The 25,140-nt window shown below is 44.5% G+C and overlaps 2 protein-coding genes across 29 annotated transcripts in view; one reads left to right on the plus strand and one right to left on the minus strand.

Moving 5' to 3' along the window:
• Rbl2 (RB transcriptional corepressor like 2) overlaps positions 1 to 12,640 on the plus strand; it is a 53,788-nt gene extending 41,148 nt beyond the window's left edge. For all 3 annotated transcript variants that reach the window (NM_011250.4, NM_001282001.1, NM_001282000.1), the window contains 5 exons: positions 1,314 to 1,385; positions 2,781 to 2,880; positions 3,837 to 4,045; positions 4,458 to 4,622; positions 11,072 to 12,640. In NM_011250.4, the coding sequence (NP_035380.3) occupies positions 1,314 to 1,385; positions 2,781 to 2,880; positions 3,837 to 4,045; positions 4,458 to 4,622; positions 11,072 to 11,242 (717 nt within the window). In that variant the 3' untranslated portion in view covers positions 11,243 to 12,640. The remainder of the gene's footprint in view (positions 1 to 1,313; positions 1,386 to 2,780; positions 2,881 to 3,836; positions 4,046 to 4,457; positions 4,623 to 11,071) is intronic.
• On the minus strand, positions 577 to 24,290 carry Aktip (thymoma viral proto-oncogene 1 interacting protein). 26 transcript variants are annotated; one of them, NM_010241.5, is made up of 11 exons: positions 24,279 to 24,290; positions 23,126 to 23,259; positions 19,837 to 19,944; positions 18,396 to 18,601; positions 15,661 to 15,725; positions 15,470 to 15,570; positions 14,994 to 15,082; positions 14,821 to 14,919; positions 14,613 to 14,720; positions 13,619 to 13,679; positions 12,295 to 13,474 (listed from the first exon to the last, which is right to left on the minus strand). In NM_010241.5, exons 3-11 carry the CDS (start codon positions 19,876 to 19,878, stop codon positions 13,367 to 13,369), a joined length of 879 nt encoding a protein of 292 aa, NP_034371.1. In that variant the 5' UTR covers positions 19,879 to 19,944; positions 23,126 to 23,259; positions 24,279 to 24,290; the 3' UTR covers positions 12,295 to 13,366. The 26 variants fall into 26 exon arrangements, with proteins under 26 accessions (XP_006530736.1, XP_030099157.1, NP_001289266.1 ...); NM_001302267.1 differs by lacking the exons at positions 23,126 to 23,259; positions 24,279 to 24,290 and adding exons at positions 20,719 to 20,799; positions 22,696 to 22,823 and having other exon boundaries at positions 19,837 to 19,948; XM_030243293.1 differs by lacking the exons at positions 23,126 to 23,259; positions 24,279 to 24,290 and adding exons at positions 20,719 to 20,799; positions 22,696 to 22,833 and having other exon boundaries at positions 12,363 to 13,474; positions 18,396 to 18,639.
• Positions 24,291 to 25,140: the final 850 nt, after the last annotated feature.

Consider the following 25,140-nt stretch of genomic DNA (forward strand, 5'->3'; position numbering starts at 1 on the left):
TATTTCCTTGTCTTCTATGTATCTTATATACACACACACTCCATTTTCTGTATACCTCTATTCCTTCAGATTTGCTTTCTTTTGAATTGGGTATTTTCTATTGGAGACTTTTAGTAATGTGTTTGGGTTTTGCTATATATTCATTCTCTCGCTTACTTGCTCGTTTGCTCACTTGCTTGCATGCACACGCGCACACACACATACTTTAACATCTCAGAACCTAGCTCCAAATTTACATCAGTGAGATATATATACTCTCTTCCCCCTTTATCATTTGAATTTGTGCTGGTACTGTGTGTGTGTGTATGTATGTATGTATGTATGTATGTATGTATGTGTGTGTGTGTGTGTGTGTGTATAATTTTTCATTCCACTGGAAGTACTGTAAGTCCACCATTACCTTGACTCAATGGTATAACTTTTAAAGGAGTCAGGAAAAGGCATGTGTATATTTATAGCTGCTGTTATGTTTAAGTGGCATCTGCAGTCACTTGTCTAGTACCCTACCCACCTCCTTTGTACACACTTGGTAAATATATGTTTCTGGTTGCAGCTGTAACAATAGGTCATGCACAGTTTGATACAACCGCTCTTTTTAATTAAGAAGAATATGCATTGCCATCCTTGTTCTACCTGTTTAGTTTCTGATGAGAAGTAAGCTCTCACCTTATTGGAATTTCCCTGCAAAAGAAAAATTGTTTTGATACATCTTTACTGTAATAAACCTGATATGGATCTCTTAATCCCATCTACTGTTTCTTGCTCTTTCTGATGACTACATAAATGTTTTAAAGTAAACTTGGGTGCTATCACACACCCCCCACTTTTACCCCAGCATCCTGCTATGTAGCCCACGTGGCCTAAAACTCTTGATCTTCCTGTTCTTGCCTACCATGCTGCTCAGCTTGGTCTATTTCTTTGAACATCTTTTCTTGCTTCTCTGCCTCTATCCTCTTCTGACGCTCTGGTTCCATGAATAATGCTATGCTAACTGTTGTCCAACACCTTTCTGAGGCTGTTTCTCTTTTTTTCTGTTCTTCAGATAATACACTTCCTCCTTAGATACGTGTTTTTGTTTTCTCCTTGGCCGTTCAGATCTAACAACTTCCACTTGTAGTCAGCATTTCAAGTTCCTGAGCTTCTCTTCTGCAGGCTGTGGTTTACAGGCCGGCCTCCTTACTACAGTTCAGGTTTTCATGAATAGACAGTTGTTCATTTACTATCCAGTCTTTGAATATAGTGGCAACAGGTCCACTGAGCTGCTCACTGTCATGCCTGAGGAGGATCTCTCTAAGTAGTCTCACTGTTTGTAGGTCACAAAAGAAGACAGGTCCTTCCAGAACATCATGCGTTGTTACAGAACTCAGCCACAGGCCCGGAGCCAGGTAACCATGTTTTTTCTCGGGGCTGAAAGTAAAGCTTATGTCTGTGATGAATTGAACAAACAAACAAAAAAATTAGCTATAATTAGCTCTGTGCCTCTTCCCCACAGGAGTCACAAGTAGAAATCTAAGGGGATTGGCTATTTTCATTATTTACATTGTTGGCATACAATTTCATGCAAGCTATTTCAAGTTCTCTTCCTTCAAAGGCAAGGTTGTGAAATATTTATTTTTATGTATATGGTGTATGATCTGCATGTGTATCTGTACCACATGGGTGCCTGGTGCCCTCAGAGGCTAGAAGAGGGCATTGGAGCCTAAGGAACTGAAGTTATAGACTGTTGAGTCATCACGTGGGTGCTGGGAATCAAACCTGGGTCCTCTAGAAGAGCAGCCAGCGCTCTTAACCACTCAGCCATCTCTCCGTCCCATGGCATATTTCTTTTTCTTTTTTTTTCTTTTATTTATATGTCTATACTGTAACTGTCTTCAGACACATCAGAAGAGGACATCAGATCCTATTACAGATGGTTGCGAGCCACCACCATGTGGTTGCTGGGAATTGAACTCAGGACCTCTGGAAGAGCAGTCAGTGCTCTTAACCGATAAGCCAACTCTCTAGCCCCCACCCCATGACATATTTCTTAACTCAGAGAATCGTGAACTCGATACAAATTTAGAAGTTAGTTGATTTTTATGTCACCTTTTAGTCTGGTTTAATAAAGCACAGTAGTAAACTAAGACAATGAAGTGATAAAGTAGATTTTTAATTTTCATTTAACGTCTTAGTTTATTACTGTGTTTCATTAAAGCAGACTAAAGGTGACATAAAAATCAGTCACTAAAAACCAAGAATGTTGTCAAACCTTTGTTTTAGGAAGCACTTGGAATTTGAAGTGAGACAGGCTCTAAGTCCCAGTTATTAGTGAATACTTTCCGACCTAGATCACAAGGCTATTGCTATTGTTGAGACAGCATATGTAGTTCTGGTTAGCCTAGTAGTCACTGTCTGGATCAGGCTGGCCTTGAACTCACTGCCTCAGCCTCCTAAGTAGAGGTACTAAAGAATGTGTACATACACCAAATCCTAGAGAATCAGAGTACCTATTTATTGCTGTTAACAAGTAGTGCAAGCAGACATATAAACGTTTTTGTTTTTTTTTTTCTTTTTTTGAGATAGCAGCCCAAATTGGCCTTGAACTCGCAACACTTAGCCCTCTGAGTCCTGGGATCACAGACATGCCCAATGCTTAACTTGGCTGTAGCTCCTAACATTCCCTGAAGACAACTATCACTATGTAGATTTTTGTGAGAACCAAGTACCACATGTTAAGGTCCTACCACCTAGTATATTCAATAAGTGCTAGTTAGCATCTCCTTCTCATTGTCTCTTTAAAGGTGTACAGAAGTGTCTTGATAAAAGGGAAAAGAAGAAACTCTGGCAGCAGTGAGAGCAGAAGCCATCAGAATTCTCCAACCGAACTAAATACAGACAGAGGTAAAGAGGAGGAGTCTTTATCAACATCTATTGTTAGGCCAAGAAGACTAAGAATGTAAAATATAGTAGTTTATTCTCAAACAATTTGTTGGAATAAACTAAATTTAGAGGCCTGTTCTTTATTCTAGTGCTTTGAGACACATAGAGAACACCATGTTTCAGATAGGAATTTCCAGCCTGAATTCCAGAAAGAGCATGCCTGTCAATTAGACCTGTGCTATATAAATGTTGTTCCTAGTTGTTGACCTAAACCTGTTAGTACAGGGTTCAGGTTCAAGAACCCTCTATGGAGCTTACGAATATGAACTACTCAGTTAACCTAGGTACGGTTAGGATAATGGAATGGAGTAATTAGTATTTTGCGCTTTGCTCCTTGGTATGAAGAACATAGCTTAAGGTCCAGGAGTGGTGGCCCGAGCCTGTAATCTCAGTCCTACCACGTCTAAGGCAGGAGGAGTGTGAGCTCCAGACCTGCCTGGACTATAAAGTGAGACTGCCTCTCATTGGATAATAATCACCACCGCCACCAAGGGCTGAGGAGATAGGCCAGTCAGTACAGAATGTACTACACAAGGGTGTGGGCCTGATTGATCCCTAGCCTCTACAGAAAAGGCGAGGCAAGCACCTGCAGTCCTAGTTCTGGGGAGGCAGAGGGGGGGTCACTGAGGTGTGCTAGCTGGCCTCCTAGTCAGTTGGTGTGCCTCCAACTGAGAGACCCTGTCTTAAAAAACAAGGTAGATAGCTCCCAAAGAATGGTACCCAGGATTGGCCTGTGGTGTCCATACAGATGTGTGTCTTCATAGACGTGAGTGACAGGCACCAAACCCTGAAGAATCAAAGTGCCTGCTTACTGCCCCTGATGACGAGTGCTTTATAGAGCTGTTCTCCCCCTTTCCCAGTGAGCTGTCTTGTTTTCAAACAATCCAGACCGGCACCCTTTGTTCTCTTGGCTGCAGCCAGTAGAGATTCCAGCCCAGTGATGAGGTCAAACAGCACCCTACCAGTTCCACAGCCCAGCAGTGCCCCTCCTACACCAACTCGACTCACGGGTGCCAGCAGTGACGTTGAAGAGGAGGAACGAGGAGACCTCATTCAGTTCTACAACAACATCTATAGGAAGCAAATCCAAGCGTTTGCCATGAAGTACTCGCAGGCAAACGCGCAGGTCAGTAGGGCAGGGTCACTGAGTTCAGCCTCTCACGAGGGGGAGGAATCACTTGAGGTTTTCCATCATAAACTAGGCTTACAAGTAATTCTTTAAACAGTCTCCAACACGAGTATCAAGGCACAAGTCAACTGAGCTCTCTGTACAGTTGTCAGTCACCTCATATATGAAATGAGGACAGTAGTTGTCTGACTGCTGGGAGGCTCAAATGATATAATGTATAAAAATGCTTCACATGGGGGCTGAACTAAACACCTGCATGTGTTAGCTGTTGGTGTGAGTCTCTAGTTTCTTTGGTTGTTGCTGATCCACCACTGTTCATCTTTCAAAAGCCTTCCACTCAACTGTTGACTTTTAATGCAACCTGGCTAGGACGGCTTATTCTCAGAATTCCTTGTTTTGTTTTCCACAGACGGACACTCCTCCCCTCTCTCCCTATCCATTTGTAAGAACAGGCTCCCCTCGCCGAGTACAGTTATCTCAAAGTCATCCTATCTACATTTCCCCACATAACAACGAAGCAATGCCTTCTCCTCGAGAGAAGATTTTTTACTACTTCAGCAACAGCCCATCAAAGGTAAGACTACATAAATGGCATTAACCAACTCTAACTGCTTAGCAGGCTAGGACTAGCTCTAGTGAGCGAAGCACTCCCTGGGGCACTGTAACTGCCGGACATCAGAAGGCTTAAGTCACAATGGGCAGAACCCAGGATCCAATGGGTTTTGAGGACATCAGGGTTGGAAATAAAGTTGAGGAACTATGTTTTTCTTACCTCCTTTCCAATCTGTACATTTTGAAAACTGAGTTTTCTTTCATTAGTAAAATTTTATTTTTCTGCTTCTGTTCAGAATAGAAACTTTGGACTTTTTTTTTTTCCGTTTTGTTTTGTTTGTTTGTTTGTTTGTTTTGTTTTGTTTTCCAGACAGGGTTTCTGTGTATAGCTTTGGATGTCCTGGAACTCACTCTGTAGACCAGGCTGGCCTTGAACTCAGAAATCCACCTGCCTCTGCCTCCCAAGTGCTGGAATCAAAGGTGTGCGCCACCACCACCCAGTGAAACTTTGGACTCTTTAAACTGGTTACCAAGTTCTGTTTCTGCAGCAGTTACTTTCTCTCTCTCCACGGAGAGCTCAGAGTTAGACATATGTGGTAGCACCTGTTTCAGAGCAGGGAAACTTGAGCCTTGATAGTGAAGAGTTACATAGTTCCTGAGATGTGGAAGTATGCCCAAGAATCAGAGAAGAGGGAAAAAGGCTGTCTCACTGGAAGTAACGTAGGCTCAGTGGGGACAGAAGACGCTGTGACAAGCCAAATGCAGCATGTGCCCTTTTTGACTGGGTTGTGCTTAGGGAACCATGTGACACGGGGTAGGGTTGGGACTTAGTGTGGTGCCGACATTGATGGTACTGGTGGCTTATTACCACTGTATTTGGCTTATTGCTGCTCACTGCTGACTGAGCCCTCTCCCCAACCCTCTTACCTCTTTGATTCCTGTACCATCTTACCACCACAATCCATTTTGGAATGTATTTGGTTAAAATTGCAAGTTTTATAAGAAATACTGTCCCAATTTTAGGAAATCTCATCCCTCTGCAATTGCTTTTTGGATCAGTTGCTGACAATCTGTTGGTAGGTTTTACAAACAACCCCATTAAGATCATCTAGTATTAGATGTAAAAAACGTATGCAGTTTCTTCAAATGTGAAGATACACTTTAAAGGAGACAATCCTGCTGGATGGTGGAGGCACACACCTTTAATCCCAGCACTTGTGGGGCAGAAGCAGGCAGATCTCTTGAGTTTAAGGCCATCCTGATCTACAGAGTGAGTTCCAAAATGGCAATCCAAATACCTAGTAGTTGATGAATAAAATAAGTATGTATATGACCAAAAAGTGAAGTACTAGCTAGCACATACTTCTGTGTGGGTAACCCCTATAGACACAACAGTGAGTGGGGTTAGTTATAGAAGACTGAACATGATCTACGCAGGTTAGATGTACGCAATGAGCAGATATATAGAGGCAGAAAACAGATCAGTGGTTGCCTGGGAGAAAAGGAAGCATTTCCGCTGGTGGGAAAGATTCCTTTGAGAGCAATAAGGTTGACTGTAGCAAGCAGCTATCACTGGGTCACACTGTAAATGCTGAGCTATGTGGCATGCCAATTTTATCTCAACAAGGCTGTTGTAAAGAACGTGTTCAAAACACCATGCTAGCACCAAGTACAAAGAGACTCGCGGTAGCTATCTAACACAAGAACTAGACTTCAGAGCAAGGAGACCCAGACATTCACTTCCTGGGCGAGGAATACAGCTCAGTGGTGAAGCATTAGCAGAGCATGGACCCTGCTCAGTTATGAGAGATGTGAGCTGTGAGGAGAGAAAATGCATTCATGGTGGAGAAGTCAACATAACTGATAGAACGGGCAGAGAAAATGAATAAAGATATAAAAGACGGGACAACAATCCACAGCGCCACCTGCCTGTGGGACACTAATACAAAGGTAGACCATATTCTGGACTACACACACATCTTAGTACAGTGCTGAGCACCAGTCTCATCCATGCAAAGCAGGTGCTTGTCCACTGAATTACATCCCCACATTTGTAGTGAATTAAAGGATTCAAATAATGCAATTTTTTTCTGGCCATACTGGCAATCAATGCTCTCTGCAAACCTCTAAAGTTTTGGAAGCTTAATATCAGATTTCTGTGGGTGAAAGAAGAGATCACAGAGAAGATGAAAGCATTTTATATTAATGAGAATCTACAATGTTTACATTGTAGGTGTCTTAGTCACTGTTCTATTGCTGTGGAGAAACACCATGACCAGACAAAATCCCAGCAGAATTAATTGTAAAAAGTAGTCCCATGATTAAAAAATGTGTATAAACAGGCAAAGGAACCCAATAATACAACTTTTAAAGAGTTGGGGGTTCACAGCATCTGAGTTCTTAGGCTTAAGGTAGTGTAGCTCAAATGCAAATTCAGAGGTCAGTACAACACACCGAAGCAAGCATACTGTGTGTGCAGGGTGAGCTGAGTCTTTCTCAAAGGTGCCGTGGCAGTTGTCAAGCCAACTGTTAGCACCAACAGATGGCGCTAAACTGAGTGGCAATCTATGTGCTGTAACAATCATAGATCATATGCATGCCTGTGTCACATGTAATACTTAATGCCAAGTAATCACAGATACAAATATAAAACCAACAACTGAAAACTTACAGAAGAAAATGAAGTCTTGATGAGCATGTGCTGTGGACAGATTTCTCAGATACAACATAAAAATCACAATCCATGAAATAAGCTATATTTCATTACAATTAAAATTTATGCTCTTTAAAACAATGTTAGAGGGGCTGGAGAGATGGCTCAGGCATCAAGAGCGCAGACAGACTGCTCTCGCAAAGGACCCGGGGTTGAATTCCCAGCACCCACATGGCAGCTCACAACTGTCTGTAACTCCCAAGATGTGACACAGACATACATGCAAGCAAACACTAATATACATAAAGATAAAAATATAACAAAAAAACCAATATTAGAATGAACAAAGAAGGCATGGGCTGGGGAAAAAAAATGCCCAAGACATTCCATTTCTGGTAAAGGATTTGCAAAATCAGGGGGAACAAACACCAGGTACAGAAGTCCTGGCAATGCTGTGGAGGACCCACACTGCTGACCCACAATGCCATAGCCATGCTGAAACACACTTTGGCCAGTTAGTATTACATATTTAGTGAAGTAGAAATGTATGTTCATTCAAAACCATGAATGTTTACAGTAACTTCATTCCAACTTATCAAAAAGTTCAAATCAACCAAAATGTCCTCGATCTCATTAATGGATAAACAAAGCTCACATTTTAGTGACTTACTCTAATAAAACAAACAAACAAAAAACAAAAACCACAGCACTCAGGAAGTTGAGGTAGAATGTTAAGTTTGAGACCAGGCCAGTCTGGTCTTTGTGGCAATGCCCTGCATCAAACCCCACCAATTAACAAATCAAGCCAGAAGTACTGATAAACTCAATAGCATCCCTGAACTCAGTGCATTCATGCATATGTGAAATGCTCTTGGGTTAGCTGTCTACTTAACACAGCATTCCAGAGAAAACTAGGGACGGGAAACCCAGTGAACACTTGGGCTTCACAGAAGTGGGAAATTTGGGGAAAAGGAAATTCATTATATTTTTGTTAAGGTTATGTAGCACCCAAGATTGTCCTCTGTCCACATAACACTTGCATGTAGAAACACACACTATTAAGATTTGATGGAAAAAGAGTCTCAATAGATGACAACTGAAACCAAGGGGAACTCTCACAAAGCAAGCAGTACGGATCTATAGCCAGCCTAATAAGCAGTCCAGAACCAGGAGAAAAGGAACTTATCAAAGGTCACAGACAGTCCTCACCGTGCTCCTGTAAGAGCACATTCAGTGGAGAGAACAACTGCTATACAGCTGTTTATAATATTAAGCAACTAGGAAGAAATAATAACCAGTGTGGGATCAGCCATGACAGATGTATTCTGAAATACCATATAGACATTAAAGAGATGAGGCAGAGCCACATATGCTGATGCAGCAACTTTAAGCAAAGTCCCAACTCCTAGACATAGTCCCATAATATATTGTCTTAAAAAAAACAAAAACAAAAACAAAAAAAAACCTCACTAATGCATAGTTCTAAGAATAAGAAAAGCCCTAGAAAAAAGGCAGAGGACACACACAAACCAGCCAGATACTTACAGTGGAGCAATAGCACGAGGTATCCCTGGTAAGCAGCAGCAAGTGTGGGGTGGGCTGGTGTCGTGGCTTAGGACCAGCATGGTAGGAGGAGGAAGACACAATAAATAATAAAGAGGCTAGGTATAATATATTCCTAAGGGAATTCCAGGCTGAGCCCATGAGGGTCAAGAGGGTTAAGGTACCTGCCTCACACACTGGTGCCCTCAGTTAACTATCTGGAGCCTATGTAAAGAGGAGAGAACTCCATCTGCCCTCAACATGTACAACTTGGCATACCCGCCCCAGCCCCCACAAAGTGAAGATTAGAATATCTGAACTGTGAGAACATATCCATATCATGTAAATGAATCGTGTAGGAAATATATGCACCATATGTACATAATAGTTAGCTACAAAATGTACTTTATAAGTGTGCTGTGTGTTATGATATTTATATGTACACTGAAGAGAAACAATTTATAATTTATGCAGCATTTAATCAACTACTGTGGTTAGTGAGCCAGTTAAGGAAAACTCAGATAGCAATGTGGGCTAGATTTCTTTCAGGAAGGCACGAGTGAGAAGAGAAAGGATGAAGGAAGCCTCTTTTAAGATTGTTACATTTTTGAAAATACATACGTGGGGGCTGGCAAGATGGCTCAGCAGGTTAAGAGCACTGACTGCTCTTCAGAAGATCCTGAGTTCAAATCCCAGCAACTGCATGGTGGCTCACAACCACCTGTGATGAGATCTGACGCCCTCTTCTGATGCATCTGAAGACAGCTACAGTGGACTTACGTATACTAAGAAGTAAATCTTCATACGTACACTGGCAAAGCCACTGATGATTGAACTGGAAACTTCAGAAGTTTATGTCAGAGTAAAGAACTTAACTGATGGGCTAGAGTGGGTTGGTAGTGTCTACCCAGCATGCCGGAGGCCCTGGTTTAATCCCCAGAACCACAAAAAGACAAAAATAAGAAATATGTCTAGGATATACTATTCTGTTGACTCTAGGTTTCATGTAGCCCAGGCTAGCCTCAATTTTGTTGTGTAGTTGAGGATGGCCTTAAACTTGTAATCCTTCTGCCTCCACCTCTGGAGTGCTGGTATTCCAGGTGTGTGCCACCATGCCCGCTGTGCAGTGCTGGGAACTGAATCTATGGCTTTTTGCATACCATAGATTCCACCAATTTACAGTCTCATCCTTAGGATATGCATTTTAAAATCTGTGGGATGAGAAGTGAGCAGAATTGTGGAAGCAGGGAAATGTGAGGATTCACTATGCCTGTTTACTCACTACTCTGAAATTCCTTAAACTATGAGTATTTTAATAGTCTCAATATCCTTTTTTTTTTTTTTCAAGACAGGGTTTCTCTGTGTAGCCCTGGCTGTCCTGGAACTCCCTCTGTAGACCAGGCTGGCCTTGAACTCACTGATCTGCTTCCCGAGTGCTGGGATTAAAGCTGTGCACCACCACTGCCCCCTCAGTATCTTTTTAAAGTAAGAAAAACGAATAAAGAGCTGGGCGGTGGTGGCGCATGCCTTTAATCCCAGCGCTTGGGAGGCAGAGGCAGGCGGATTTCAGAGTTCCAGGCCAGCCTGGTCTACAGCGTGAGTTCCAGGACAGCCAAGGCTACACAGAGAAACCCTGTCTTGAAAAAAAAAAAAGACAAGGCCTTGCTATATAACTCCAGCTGAGCGGGGCCTCAATCTGTAGCGTGGCTGACTTTGAACCTACCGCAATCCTCTTGCTTCTGCCTCCCAAGTAGTGAACCCACAGGAGCAGTGAGCCACTGACCTTCCAAGTCATGCTGTTTGTTAGCTTGTGTGTGGAACTGTGGAGATGGCTCAATGGGTGAGGGCACTTGTCACAAAATCCCATAGAGAAGTAAACACTGACTCCAGGGTTGTCCTCTGATTTCCTCACGTGTGTGTACACATACTGACCTCCATACATGCACACACAAACCCTGACCCACACACACACTGACCTCCATTCTTGTTCACGTCTCAAAGTGGGTGTATGACTAGACATGCACAATTGTGATACCATAGAACTATTCTTTACAACATGCTGAACATGTGTATTATAGATATGTATCACAAGCGCCAAGAAAGTTTGTTAAAAACAAAAGTGCTCTGCCCGGCCCAGAGTCACCTGTCACCTGTCAGAACCTGCTCCGGGTTTTCTCTTTACAAAGGTGTTCAAATGCTTACATCTTAAATTTATGACTCTGTAACTTCCTACTGAGCATTTCCAGGTTTTTCTAACTCTGTTGTTCTCCCCACAGAGACTGAGGGAAATCAACAGTATGATACGGACAGGAGAGACTCCAACTAAAAAGAGAGGGATTCTCTTGGACGACGGAAGTGAATCACCTGCAAAAAGAATCTGCCCAGAGAATCACTCTGCTCTGTTACGTCGTCTCCAGGATGTGGCGAATGACCGAGGTTCACAGTGAGGTTAGTGTCCAGGAGGAAACTGTCTTCACATGAACTGGTTAGCAGGACTTAATGCATGCAGGACTACGGAACCTTGCTCCTGAATCCAGCAACTGATTAAAGGAGGGGATAAAAGGGAAGCGCTTCTGACTCAGTGTGGCAGCAAATGCCTGGTATCCCATCACCCAAGGGGTAGGGGACAAGAGGACCAGGAGTTTAAGGCCAACCTGAGCAATACAGCATGTCTGAGGGCAACTTGGACTACATGTAACCCTTACTCAAAAACAAAGAACCGGAAGGGATGTTTTGGTAAGAAATCAGACTTATCTCACTGTCCTTTGACTATTTTTCATCCCAGTTGCCTCTTCCTCTACTTAGTGCTTACCTTCAACACGGCTCAGAATCCAAACTTGGGGTTTTGAACTCTGGCAAACTTTTACAAGTACTGCAGGAAGCAAATCTTTAGAGGCTTTTGTAGGTAGGCCCCAGGAGAGGAACTGTATTTAACTTCATTTCCACTTGCATATGGTTAGGTCCAACCATGTGTTTTAGGATGAAAACCCAGAGACATTTACAAACAGAACAAGAGGGGCTGGCCCCGACCTGGAAGTGTCCAGGCCTTGGCCTAAAGCTCCTGATCCCTTGAGCACTCACTCTCCCTTCCCCAGTAGGTACTGTACAGTGTGAAAGCGTGCAATGTCTGAAGGAACCTGTGTAATTGGTGGCACTTTATGGCTGTAAGATGCATAGCATTGTGACCCAGGGTTTGCTGTATATTTATGATGGCACTTTCTATGGTGTGAACTTTGGTAGGTACAAGCCTTAGGCTAAACAGCTAATAATTTCTTTTAATGCTTTTCTTAAAAGACTGCTGATATAGCTACATGTTCTGGCCACATGTAAAAAACTTCCATTTGTGGTAGTGGCATTACATAGGGATCTTTTAGCTAAGTAAAGATTTTTAAGTCAAGTTGAATTGAGAGTATTTGAAAAGTTTTGACCCCTTCCTTTTGGAAGTAGTTATCCCAAAGAAACTATCTTTGAGGGTATTCCTGGAAGTTAAAAAAATAGGTTGGAGAAGTGAGGTTTTTATTAGTACATAGTACCATTTATACAAATTAGAAAATTATTTAACAGCTATTGATTATCTACGCATATCTTTATTAATCATTATTGTCGTTTTTTTAAGTTGGATTAATAATCCTAAGGAAAAAATTCAATTGTAAATTGGATCATGATAAACCAAGTTACTAGGTAACTTCATGCTGCTCTACAGCACCCAGCTGAGGACCTACAAGCCTGGCACTCCCCCCCCCACCACAGAGTAGTGCTGTGCAGAGTACTTAGAAAACCTTAGTACCGCTACTGTAATTTTATATGAAAATATGTGTATTTTTCAATAAAGCACTTATAAATTAGTCTCTGTTTAGTTATATTGAAAAGGAGCATTACTTTCCTGCATAAATGACAATCAATCATTTATTGGTTTATTTCATCTCCACTAACACATCAGTCATTCACCATTTAAATACCTGACTTCATCAGAAACCGTTTGAACACTTTTTTCTTCTTCCTGCCATAAAAATACAGTAATTTGCCTTAAAAAAAAAATTAAAAAAAAAAAACCCTATGATGAAGCATCCTGGTTCTGCCTACGTTCCTAATGCTTCTGAGATAGATGTTTACAGCAAGTCAGCAGGCTGAAGCTGGGAAGCCAGGCTTCTACTTGAAAGTGCTGCACTCGGAGTCTGTCCTCTACACCCTTCTTCATGGCCTAACATATGTACAGCTGAAACTACCAACTCCAAACTATTACATGGTACTCATTGTACTCATTACAGTCTCTCTGTTCTGTTAGTTTAAGTAAACACAACTTACCTCTAACATATTCAGAAAAATACTTAAGCCTCAAGGTCCCCAATAATTTGGAGTACTGAACTAGATCCACCCTGACACTTCCGACAGAAGTAACTCTACTTAATGAGAGGTCTCCATAACCTGCTGTTAGAACCTACGCATACACAACACTGATAGCCAGTCACGGTTCACGAAGTTTACTCTTCAGGCAGTCCTTTGCCATTAGTCAGCTTTAACTAGGCCAGAGTCCAGCAGGAAAGTGCACGGTGCACCAGATCCACCATCTCTTAGGTTGCTACTGTTTTCTCTTCTTTACTGAAAGGTTGTACTGAGCCAGGCTTTACCCATGACAGGCCAGCAACATGAACACTTTTATTGTGCTGTTCATCAGGCTTCTTCTGGGCACAATCAAAAACAGACATTAAAAAAAAAAAAAAAAAAAAGGACTGATGAGCAAGCTGAGAGCCATGACTGGTTTCCCCAAGCTGTATGGACGGTGGCCTCCAGGGCAGCCCTGTCAAAGGCGGCCATGTACTTACCTTCTGAGTCAGCATCTTTTCTCTGGCCTCATCATGTACAGAAGGGTTCCACGGAGAAAAGCTTAAAGGGCAAAAAAGATTAAAAAGTTTATAGTTTTCTAAACATGTACAGCATTCATTTTTCAATAACTAAGGTAATTCTAATAAAACTTAAGAAACAATTTTTAGGGTTTCTCTGTGTAGCCCTGGCTGTCCTGGAACTTGCCCTTTAGACCAGGCTTAGCCTTAAATGCGGGCCTGCCTGTGCCTCTCAAAGGCTGAGATTAGGTGTGCACCTCCACCCCATATCCCTGGCTAAAGAGCAAACTTTAATCAGTTGTTAGCTTGTATACTGATGTTCTCTGGTAATAACTTTACTAGCTTGTACTCTGATGTTCTCTGATAATTACTTCATATGAAGAGATTCATTCCTGTAAACCTCATACCACCCCTGAAATATTATTTAAAGATGAAGAAAACAAAGCAGAGCGAAACCAAGTAATAGGTTTGGATGACGAGCAGAGCCTGTAAGCACCAGCACAGCGTGCTTCTACCCATGTCCACGAAAGCTATCGGACCTCCATTCTCACACGTTCTCTCCACCTCATCTGTTAGAGCGTCAGGGTGGATCTAGTTCAGGACAAGTATCTTTCTGAACATGTTAGAGGTAAGTTCTGTGTACTTAGAGCAGAGAGAAATGAGTTTGAAGTTGGTGGTTTCAGCTCTACTTATGATGGGCCATGAAGAAGGGTGTGGAGAACAGCTCACACTGAAAACTCCTCACATGGAAAGATGAAACGCACTTGACAGCTTCTCAGGAGAGCAGTCACTAAGCATATCACTCCTGACGGTGGGTAAGCCATGCAAAGCCTCTGGTTTAAGGCTAAGAGCCTGAGCGGCATTAGGAGTTGAGCTGACAGGAAGTGAAAAGCTCCAAGCTAACATATACTCACTCCTCTGCAGCCCTACTCTGAGCTCCTGTGGAAAACGGCAATATAAAGGACACAGCACTCACCTAATGGCGTAGGGGTCTTCTATCTTGGGCTGGTCAAAAAGACGGGCAGTACACACTTTAACACTGTCGACCACTTTACTTTTAAAAAGTTGAATGTCTTTTTCATACCTGTGTTAAAAGTTTTAAAAATTTACCCATTTATTTTAAATAACAAATAAATTTATCTCAAATACTGTTTATCCTAAGTAACAAAGTAAGGGTCACATACAGCACTGCGGCCTCTGGGTTCAGGGGGCTCGTCGTGTCGATCTTGTAGAAGACTCTCCTCGCATACATTAACACCTGCCATATATGGTTATGGTTCCGCCTGCAGGGAGACCAGCGTGATTACCAGGCTTGTTCCCATGGCCGTGCCACTACAAGAAACACTGGTTCACTAACCTCCACTTTGCGAACGCTCTTTTCACATCCAGCTCACCCGAGGTGGGATCAACTAGTGGGTGAAAGACGGGAATATCAAACAGCAAGCGCTGTGGGAAAAGAGAGAGACTTCAGTGAGTGCTGTCAGCTGCTGGTCAGATCAGGCCGTTAACTGTAACCATTTTCCCGTATAGCGCTTTTGCAGAGATACCACCCTCCTCCTCTGCAGCATGGCCATTAGCAGCCATACAGTGAGTGGTGCAGCATGCCCCCAACCTTGCGCACACCCTGGGCAGAGAAAGGGTGAAGCTGCAGGCCGGGGAGCATGGCCGGAGGTAACAAAGCACCAACCCCACTGTTGGTTGTGGGAGACATACATTCGAGGAGACTGAGGTCATTACAAGATTTACAGTCTGAGAAGAATCAGGAAATCTGAAGGTCTCGCTTTCCCCTCAGTGAGTGAAGCTCTGCACAGACTCAGCTGCAGTCCTACTTACCGGACAGTCGCCATCAGGATAGTTATCAGGAATATACACCGTAAATTTGAATACGCCATCCTGATACAGCCCGTGCCGTATGAATATTACTCCAAACCACACTGCAGGAGAACATAAACATGCTAAACATGTCCGTCCCTCTGTGTCAGAGGACCCACACACTGTAAATGGAGATTGACTCCACAGCTTACCTAATGCAGAGCGGTAAGATGGCTGTACGTAGACTCCTGGCAGCTTCTGCTTCACTACCAGAGTACTGAAACAAGAGCGGTAGGATAGTCAGCTTGTGCAGTGGCTCAGTAAGTCAGGCCAGCCCACATTCTCTGAGACAAGGCAGCACGCCTCCATCGGCAGCTGGTGCCCAAACTATACAAACGGATTCATTCTAGTCTTGCACTGAACGTCTCCTAGACCATCACCCTCTTACTTCTAAAACAATCCATAGAGAAATTCAAGCTAATACAGGGTTCCAGATTCAAGAAGGCAAAGAATCAAGTTTTACTCTCAGAAACAGACCATTTTGGATATTAAAACTGAGGTAAACGAGCTGATGTGGTAGCCCCCACATTTAGTCTCAGCTCTTGGGGGCAGAACAGGTGGATCTCTGTAAGTCAAGTCTAGAGTCAACTCTACACAGTGAGACCCTGTCTCAAACACACACACACACACACACACACACACACACACATACACACACAACAACAAAAACTCACAGTAAGATTAAGATAAATATATTTATAAAATTATTGCTTTTATCATTATAAACTAAGGAGTTCACACATTCAAAAATGTAGTTTTTTACTATTAAAATGTGTTTGGGGGCTTTTTGGAAATACTACATTTGTACTACTAAATTAAAAGCGAACTGTTTTCAACTGCAATCATAGGTACTGAGAGTCCAGAGTTACCATCACTTAGCTGTCCGTGTAAATCCACCTCCCTGGGTCCCGGGATGAGACAGGCTTTAGGGGTAGTGTTGCTTGTGGAGGTGGCTAACATTTTGAGCTTCCAAACAATCCTGACTCAGTCAGACCCTCTGGGCCTTGCTAGAGAAGGTGAATACTGACACAAGGCAAGACGGAGTGTCATGGCAGAAAGATGCTACTGTTTTGTCTGGAACCCAGTTATATACTGGCCACCATTTTGGTTGGTACCCAGTGACCTGACACTGAAAAGGACAGTACTGATCAAGGCACTCTAAACACATTTATATGCAAATCCTGAAAATGTATAGGGAAACAGTGAATGGAGCTTTTTAAAAGATTAAAAGATTTTATTTTTGTTTTTTTGAGACAGAGTTTGTCTGTTAGCCCTGACTGTCCTGGAACTCACTTTTTAAACCAGGCTTGCCTCTCAAGTGCTGGAACTCCAGGTGTGTGCCACCACATCTGCTAAGATTTATTTTTATATGAGCATTCTGCCTGCCATGTATATAAAGGCATCATGTAAGTCCCTCATCCCCACAGAGGCCAGAAAGGGACATCAGATCCCTTTAGTACAAACTATAGTAACAAATGGCTGTGAGCTACCATTTGGACACTGGAAACTGAGCTACAGTTGTCTGCAAGTGTCAAGTGCTCTTAGCTGCTGAAGCATCTCTCCAGCCGGAGCCTTGTCTATTACCTAAGTGCCTCACATTTATTTCTCAGCCCTTTCTAAATTACTTGTGTGCCCCACAAGTAACTTAGCTCTTGAATGCATGATAGACCCTACTACAACCATGACAGGTAGACCATCACCTTCCAAGTCCCTGAGATTTAGAGTAGAGAATCATGGCTAGCAGGTAGAGCGACTCACAGAGACAATGTTTGTCAGGAAAGGCAGCTTTGTATTTAGCACAGCCAGCTTTCAGTCACCACAATAGGAGCCTGTCCACCTCACTGCTCAGCCTCAAGACACAAGGCAGCCATTATGAGTGAAGAGAACACTGCTACACTACACTGAGGCCTCACACCCTCCGACCAGTTCAGCATCAGTACCCTGGGAGGAGTGATCAAGATGCTTTGAAAATAACTGAACTACAGAGAAACTTAAAGATTACAGAAATGCAGAATTCCCCAGTGTTCTGTCCCTTTAATGAATGATCCAAACTACACAGTACTTGAACCCTTCTCTGTGTGGAGCAGTGTGTCACCAATACTGACATGCTGCACAGTGCACAGTCCCTGTCCTCTTAGCTTCACTGCAAGGGTAGGCTTGTGACGAGTCATGCAGGCTACTCCAAGGGAGTCTTCTAATTACAGATCTTCTGACACATAAAACAACAATACAAAATTATAAGTATTTTTCTGAGGACTGGCCAAGATAACTCCAGTGGTAAAGGTACCTGCCACCAAACCATGATGACCTGAGTCTAATTCCTGGGACCCACATAATAAAGGAAGTAACTACAAGATGTCCTCTAACCCCACCTGTGCTCCCCGGCCCAATAAATAAATAAATAAATAAATAAATACACACACTCACACACACACACACACGATAAAATGTAAAGGAAAAATGTTCAGCACTCTTAAGTTTTCTCTTCCAAGTCACTGTTTCTAGTTCCCTCACCTGCAGATGGCTGCCCCTGACCCTTCCCTACCGGAACCCGTCCCATCTCTCAGGGTGTTTCCTACAACGTGAGAACATGGAGCCCACACTCCACAGTGCGTGTGAGCCAAGAGGCTGCCACCCAGCCACTGCCCACTTACTCTAGAAAGCTCTTCCAGTGAAATGCCTCCCAGAAGGGAAGCCTGAAACTAAGCCACCAGGTTCCTGATCAATTGTGTGAAGCCCTGCGTTCCTTACTGTTCTCCAACATGGAGCAACCTGGGAACAAGTCTGAGCTGTACGATTAGTTCACCAATCTACCAGGAGACATGGCTTCATTCTTAACCTTCAGGGACACCATTCATAACTGACCAATCATCTGTGAAGGACTCACAATTCTGCAAGAAGCGAATATTCCAGGTAGAAGGGTCCATAAGAGGCATGGGTGCCGTTTGTTGACTGCGCTGCTGGGGCAGGAGACGTAGGCTTCGCTATGGGTAGAGCATTTTTGGGAATAGAAGGTAGCTGTTTTTTGGGTGCACTTCGTGGAGGACTGGTTTTCACATCTCCTGCTAATGTCTTCTCTTCACCTTCAGCTCGCTGTTCAAGATGAAATTGTGAGAGCATTTATGGCAACTCTGAAAACAGAGCACACTGTTAGCTCCGTCCTAGCTTCTAAGTTAGAGTTACTATTTACATAGAAATTCTCATACCATGATTAAGATGCCTTCAAATCCCTTGAGAAGGCAGGCCATAGAAGGAGCAAACAAGACTAAACAGGACTAAAGCAGTAAAAATCCCATTAGCTGCATCCCATAAGAAGAACACTGTCAAGCCTTTCACAAGCAACTGAAGCAGGACTGTAGTACATGCAGACACTATAGAAAGCTGGGCTGTGGAGTTCAGAGTAAGGAGGACAGATGACTGAAGTCAGTGGCCCCAGTTTGAGCAATGGGGTAGCAACAGGGAAGCAGAGCTATCATCTCACTTGCTTAGGTCACATTTGATCCTACTGTTGCCACACCTGCAACTCCAGCATACACTGCCATCCTTAGAGATCTCAGAATGACCATAAACTAGCATCTCACTGGTGCTTCCCAGCCCCGTGTACAACAAAGGCCATTTCATTTGTTAGATAAAAACTCTATTATATGGATAGGGGAAAAGGTAATAATGTTATTGGCCTACAGGCGGAACTGAGCTTTTAAATGACTACTTGTTTATTTTAAGCTTTCCCAAGAGGAAATTTTTTTTTCTTTAGATTTTTGTACTTATATTATTTCTTTGGGGCTGTGGCACACATAAGTCAGAGGACAAACTCAGACTTGGCAACAAGTGCCTTTGAAGGCTGAGGTGTTTTTCCAGTCCACATATCTGTGTGTGCATGTATATTATACATATATATAATTTTAAAACTGCATGATAGCTCACACATAATCCCGACATTCAGTAGGCTAAGGCAAGAAGATTGTTATTTGAGGCAACCTAGACAACAGAGCACCAGGCTATCCTAGGATATATAGCAAGACTTGATCTCTTAAAAAGTAAAGAAAAACATTTTAAATTTAATTCTCCCAACTCTTAGTTGACTTGACAGAAGTTTCAGTAGACAAAGGTTCAGAATGTGGCACAAATTTCATCATGCATAATACAATCTAAATGAAATGATCTTAGCACAACACTGATCATCAGAACTTCTGATGTGAGCTCTCAGCTAAGAAACCCAATTTAATGAACACAGTGATTTTCTTAAACATAAAACCAGGTAATTTTTGGCTACAGTTTACAGATGGCTTTGCTATAGATCGGAGTTGCCGTCTGGTGGCTGTACCTACTTTGCGCACAGAGCCTGCAGACATGCTCCACAAAGGGTTCATTACGTGTGCTCCACACAAAGAACTTCAGCGCTGTGTCATCAAACTCTTCTGTCCTCAGCATTCACACTGCCTTGAAACAAATGGGAGAAATGCAGATATACCCACACCAACAGTTAGGACAGGGCCTGACACCCTGGGCACATCATGCCAAGCAGTCCCCAACTTAAGAGGGCTGGGAATGTCATCAGAGAGCTCTAAGAATAATCCCTTCTCCACACCCTTCCAATGCAGACCCTAAATGCTTCTCACAACAAAAGACTGTACATAGCCAAGCATGCTAAGCCCTGTACTTGAGAGGCTGAGGCAGGAGGATGCAGAGTTTCAGGCCAGTTTGGATTACATAGTGATACCTGCTGACACAAAAACAAGCAAAGGAAACCATCGTCTGAATCCCAGGTTCCTGACCGGCATTTAGACCAGGCAAGGTCAAGATTCAGCTTTGCTTTACACTGCAGCCATGGCTCCTAATGAGCCTATAGCACAGTATGGCTCCTCTGTGCACCCGACTAATGGGAAGTCAGTATGCACTCTAACACCTACACTCAAGCTCTATCTGTCACTGTCCCCACCCTCACGGTGAGGGACTAGGCATCTCCTGGATGACTTATCTCAAGCACAAGACTAACAGCCAGTGAGGGAAGAAAAAACATGAGCCCAGTGATCTGAGTTCGAGGCCAGCCTGGTCTACAGACTGAGTTTCAGAACAGCCAGGGCTATACAGAGAAACCCTGACCTGGGGGGGGGGGGTATATACCTGTATGAGGAAAAGGGAGTAGAGTCCTGTCCCTACTACTCCAAGAAACTGCCCTTTAAGGAAAAAAAAAGAAAACAAAAACTCACTATGTGGTCCAGGTTAGTCAGGAATTCAGGATACACCCCAGGCTGGCCTCAAACTCCCAATCTTCCTGCCTCTGCCTTAACCTACAGGGAATACAGGTAACTGGTATTCCTAGCAAAAGGAGGTTTGTTTAAAGTACTAAAAATACAGTATAAAATTCTGCAGTATTCTGCACCTGAGGAATTTCAAATGCGTACATTCACAGAGGGTTCAAAGGAGAGAGACACTTCAGGTAGTGGATAAGAAACCAGGTTTCGGGCTGGTGAGATGGCTCAGTGGGTAAGAGCACCCGACTGCTCTTCCGAAGGTCCAGAGTTCAAATCCCAGCAACCACATGGTGGCTCACAACCATCCCTAATGAAATCTGATGCCCTCTTCTGGAGTGTCTGAAGACAGCTACAGTGTACTTACATATAATCAATAAATAAATCTTTAAAAAAAAAAAAAAAAAGAAACCAGGTTTCAAAGACCACAAGGTCAGTGGGTGGCTTAGTAAATATACAAAGACAGACACAAAAGTAGCCAGCTCAGCTGCAAGACTCCCTCCACAAAGTCTGCTGAGTTTAAAAGGATGGCTTCTTATTTATATCCCTGAAGGTGAAAGGGGTCAAAACTCACATTTCTAAGAAGCAATGCTATACCAGTATCTCTAATCAGCAGTGCCTTGTGGGCATATAGCATCCATGGGTGGGTACCAGCCAGTGCCTATAACTGCTGCCGTGCTTTCCAGGAGACAGTGTCACCCAGTAATTAAACCAGAGGACAGGGATCCCACTTCTCCCACTAACTTGCTGACTTGCAGCCAGGTAGGGCTTTGCAAACCTGCTTTTAAAGGTGGCTGACACCATAGTGCATCAAAAATTCAAGGAGGGTTATGTTCCTGTTTGGCTCAAATGAAAACTATATATTTTCCTTAAGGACTAGTAACCCACTGCCTAGACACACATGTTTTCTCAAGGTTTTTCTTCACCTCTTGAGAGGCGTGGCATTTCCTATTTGTAAATGTACTGGCACTGGGCACCTTTCATGTCTTCTGCCTTTAAAAATTCAGTACATGGCCCTCAGTTCCTCCAAAAGGTACCATGTACCGTCCAGCGCAGCCATATTTTTAACTCAGTGGTTCCAATAGCAACATAAGCACAAGGAACCGTAGCCAACTTTTCAGAAACTACAGTTTGCTAGATGAGCAATCTACCATAAGCATAGCATGACATCGTCCAATAGTAATGACAGATGTAAGGAAAACAGGTTCCATCCTTATTCGCAGAAAATACCACCAGACTTCCTGCTCCTCTGACTCTTAAAAAAAAAAAATGATTGCATGCATTTACACAGCTGAGCGAAGTCTGCATCTTCACCTATGCGACAGTGAGTATACCGCAGAGGGCCAATGAGACCTAGCTACCATCGTTCTTCTGTGACACAGAGCTAACTAATGTTATCACCCCAAAAAGGGTTTACGAAATTCCACATTAAGAGGCCACCAGACAGGACCGAGGAAAAGTAAACAGCCCGGGCCTCCGACAGCCCGGCTGGCTGGGCAGCTAGCTGGGCCGGGCACCCTGGCCCGGGGCACAATCCCATTTCGGAGCACGTAGAGAATCTGGACAAACCTGTCCCGAGGTGATGTAAGGCTGGTGCCCGGCCCTAGCCTGGAAGCGAGTTGGAGGCTGGCTGGGCCCGCTAGTCTGCAGCCGAGGCCGAGAGCCTGGGGCTTCATGTCAGCCCCTCGCCAGACAGACGGGACCCAGCGCAGGAGGGGCAGACCAAGCGGAGCAGAGCGCCACCAACCCTGCCGCCCTCTTCCTCGGGTGCAGCAGGTGCCTGCAGCGCACAGGTGCGGCCCCGCCCCCGTGTCCCCGCGCGGCCGCCGTCGCCCCGGTCCCTAGCGCACCCCAGGGAACCGAACGCCGGGCCGCGGACACAAACCCTCTGTCCTGACGACTCGGTAGCCACCAGCCCAGAGGTGAGACGCTTACCTGGATGCCCTCGGTGCGGAGCGCTGGGGGCCGAGCGCCACCGCGGGCCAACAGCATCTCCGGCTGTCCTGCAGCCCGGCCCCTGCCGCTCCTCTCCCGCAGAGCCCCGCCCCGCCCTGCCCTCAGCGGGACACGCCCTGGACACGCCCTAGACTGGGCGCTTCCGCTCGGATACCCATGCCGAATGGCTCTCTCTCGCCGTCCATCAAAAACGTACTTCCGGGAGGTGTTGGGGCTTGGAGCTCCGTCCTGCCAATCAAGTTAGCGCCGCTCGGGTGGGGCCGCGCTCGTACCTCCCCCTTACGTAACAGCGCCCAGGGACGAGCTGTCAGTCAAAGAAGCTTCAATCCCTGGGGAGGCTGGGACGAGAAACAAACAGGCACCAGGCCGCCATTGGACGTGGCGTGTGTCAGTCACCATGGATACCCACCCAGAGGTTTATGCGGCAGCCACTATAGCCAGTCTCCGGCAGTGATTGCTGCTAGCTCTTGGCTCCGCCAAGCGTCAGCCGGTATCCAGGCCTGGACTCTGAGCCACTGGCTGGAGAGGGAGGTCTGCAGCTCCCTGGTGGGAGTGATGGGATTTATTAATCAACTTGCTTAGGAGACAATAAGTGACACAGAGTAGAATTTAGCTGAGGTAGTGCTACCTTTACAATAAATCCAAAGTTATCAGGCTTGTTAGAAAGAATTCTGTAAATGTTTCTTCCCGGGGATTGATGTGCATTAGGTTCCATTCCCATAACCAAAAAAAAGACAACCCTGATTTACAACCAGCCATTAAACACATTAGCGTATCAAAGAACGTGTCTCTAACGGATACAAGCATCCTGAAGTTCTGGCCTGACATAAAGCCCCGTTTCTCTGGAGAAAAGCATAATTCTGCCCAGTGGCCAAGATGACCCTCTGTAACGACTATTATCGAACAACACTGATGTACTTAAGAAATAATTCTGGCGCCGGGCAGTGGTGGCGCGCACGCCTTTAATCCCAGCACTTGGTAGGCAGTGGTAGGCAGATTTCCGAGTTCTAGGCCAGCCTGGTCTACAGAGTTCCAGGACAGCCAGGGCTACACAGAAAAACCCTGTCTTGAACCCCCCCCCCCAAAAAAAAAAAAAAAGAAGGAAGGAAGGAAGGAAGGAAGGAAGGAAGGAAGGAAGGAAGGAAGGAAGGAAGAAATCTGGCAATATTTGGCTGTGTAAATCTTAAATGGCCAGACTTGCAGCCTACAGTCTCTGTTTCTACTGTGGCCTGCATCCCTTAGTCCCTACTTGTTACAAGATATGTCTGGCCCCTACTCTAATTTTTCCCCGCCCGGGAAACATGCTGCCTTTCTCCCTAGAAGCCCTTCCCCATGTAACTCAGCCATTTTGGTTACCTGCTCCTTTCAGTTTACCCCTTACTCTCTTAGCCAGTCTCTTAGACCAAGCTGCCTCTCTTGGTTGGCAGCTCCCCTTCTAGCTCTCTGTTTCCACATCTCCTCAGGTGGCGCAGCTCAGTCTGGGGATGTTCACTCTCCCAGATGTCTCTGCCTCTGTCTCTGCACCCCCTTTTATCTGCCATAAACTTTGTCCTTCACCATACCTAACAGCAGTCGCTTCCTTTCCTTTTTTGTCATTCAAGAGGCAGGGCGTCAGGGGAGCTTGCCTCTAGTCAGCCCCTCCACAGATCTGTCAGGGGCTTGAGAACCAGGGAACCGGTGTCACAAAGGTCTCTAGCACCGAAGTTGGAGGCCCTCTCCCATGGCGGCGTGTAGCCCGCTCCCACCTAGTTCTTGCGTGTCGCTCTCACTTTGACCTGAAACACTTGTGACCTTTCCCTGTTCAAATGCCTCCCACTGGGTACATTTCATGCTCCATAAAACCCAACGGCCCCTGGCTTTCAAGACGACCTTTTCTGGCCACCTCCTTCCTGGTCTAGCCCAATTCTGTGAAGGCTGCCCTTGGCCTTAAAGCCTCCAAACCTGGAGTGGGACAGCTCTCTAATTCACTGCACAGTACTGAGCAATCCTAGCCACCCTCCCCTGGGCTCCCCTCCCCCATTTTCTAGGCACAACATTTAGGTCTCCTTCTGTCACCTCATTCAGTGCCTTCCACTCTAAGAACACTTCTTTGAGAAGTTTACTTCTTCCATTTCAGTGACCTCTGAGACGCTGGTAAATGAGTAAGACTAAATGGCAGGGAGTCAAATTCCTGGTGGCAATCCCAAAGACTGGCTCTAAACTCCAACTTCCTCCCCAAGCTGAAAACAGCCCCAGCCGCTTCCTCTAAAGACAGTTTGGATACACTCAGGAATGTTCCAGTCCCATTAGTACTCTTAAAATAAAAGGCAAGAGAGCTGGAAATCCTTTTCCCTGGCCACAGAAAATCTCCTTTGGAATGTCTCTAGCCCATTTTCTCCCTGGGACGCCATTCTCTACTGAGAGTGCCTCTGATTTCTGGCGTCC

Source organism: Mus musculus, chromosome 8, assembly GCF_000001635.26.
Source record: "Mus musculus strain C57BL/6J chromosome 8, GRCm38.p6 C57BL/6J".
Classification (NCBI taxonomy): domain Eukaryota; kingdom Metazoa; phylum Chordata; class Mammalia; order Rodentia; family Muridae; genus Mus; species Mus musculus.

Excerpts from the sequence above, each read along its gene's own strand:
- Aktip (NM_001358935.1), bottom strand. The coding sequence starts at position 19,878 with ATGAACCCTTTGTGGAGCATGTCTGCAGGCTCTGTGCGCAAA. Across the intron at positions 15,571-15,660 it reads ATCTTACCGCTCTGCATTAG|TGTGGTTTGGAGTAATATTC; the intron begins GTAAGCTGTGGA and ends GTTCTCCTGCAG. Across the intron at positions 13,478-13,618 it reads AAAAGATGCTGACTCAGAAG|AAGAAGCCTGATGAACAGCA; the intron begins GTAAGTACATGG and ends GATTGTGCCCAG.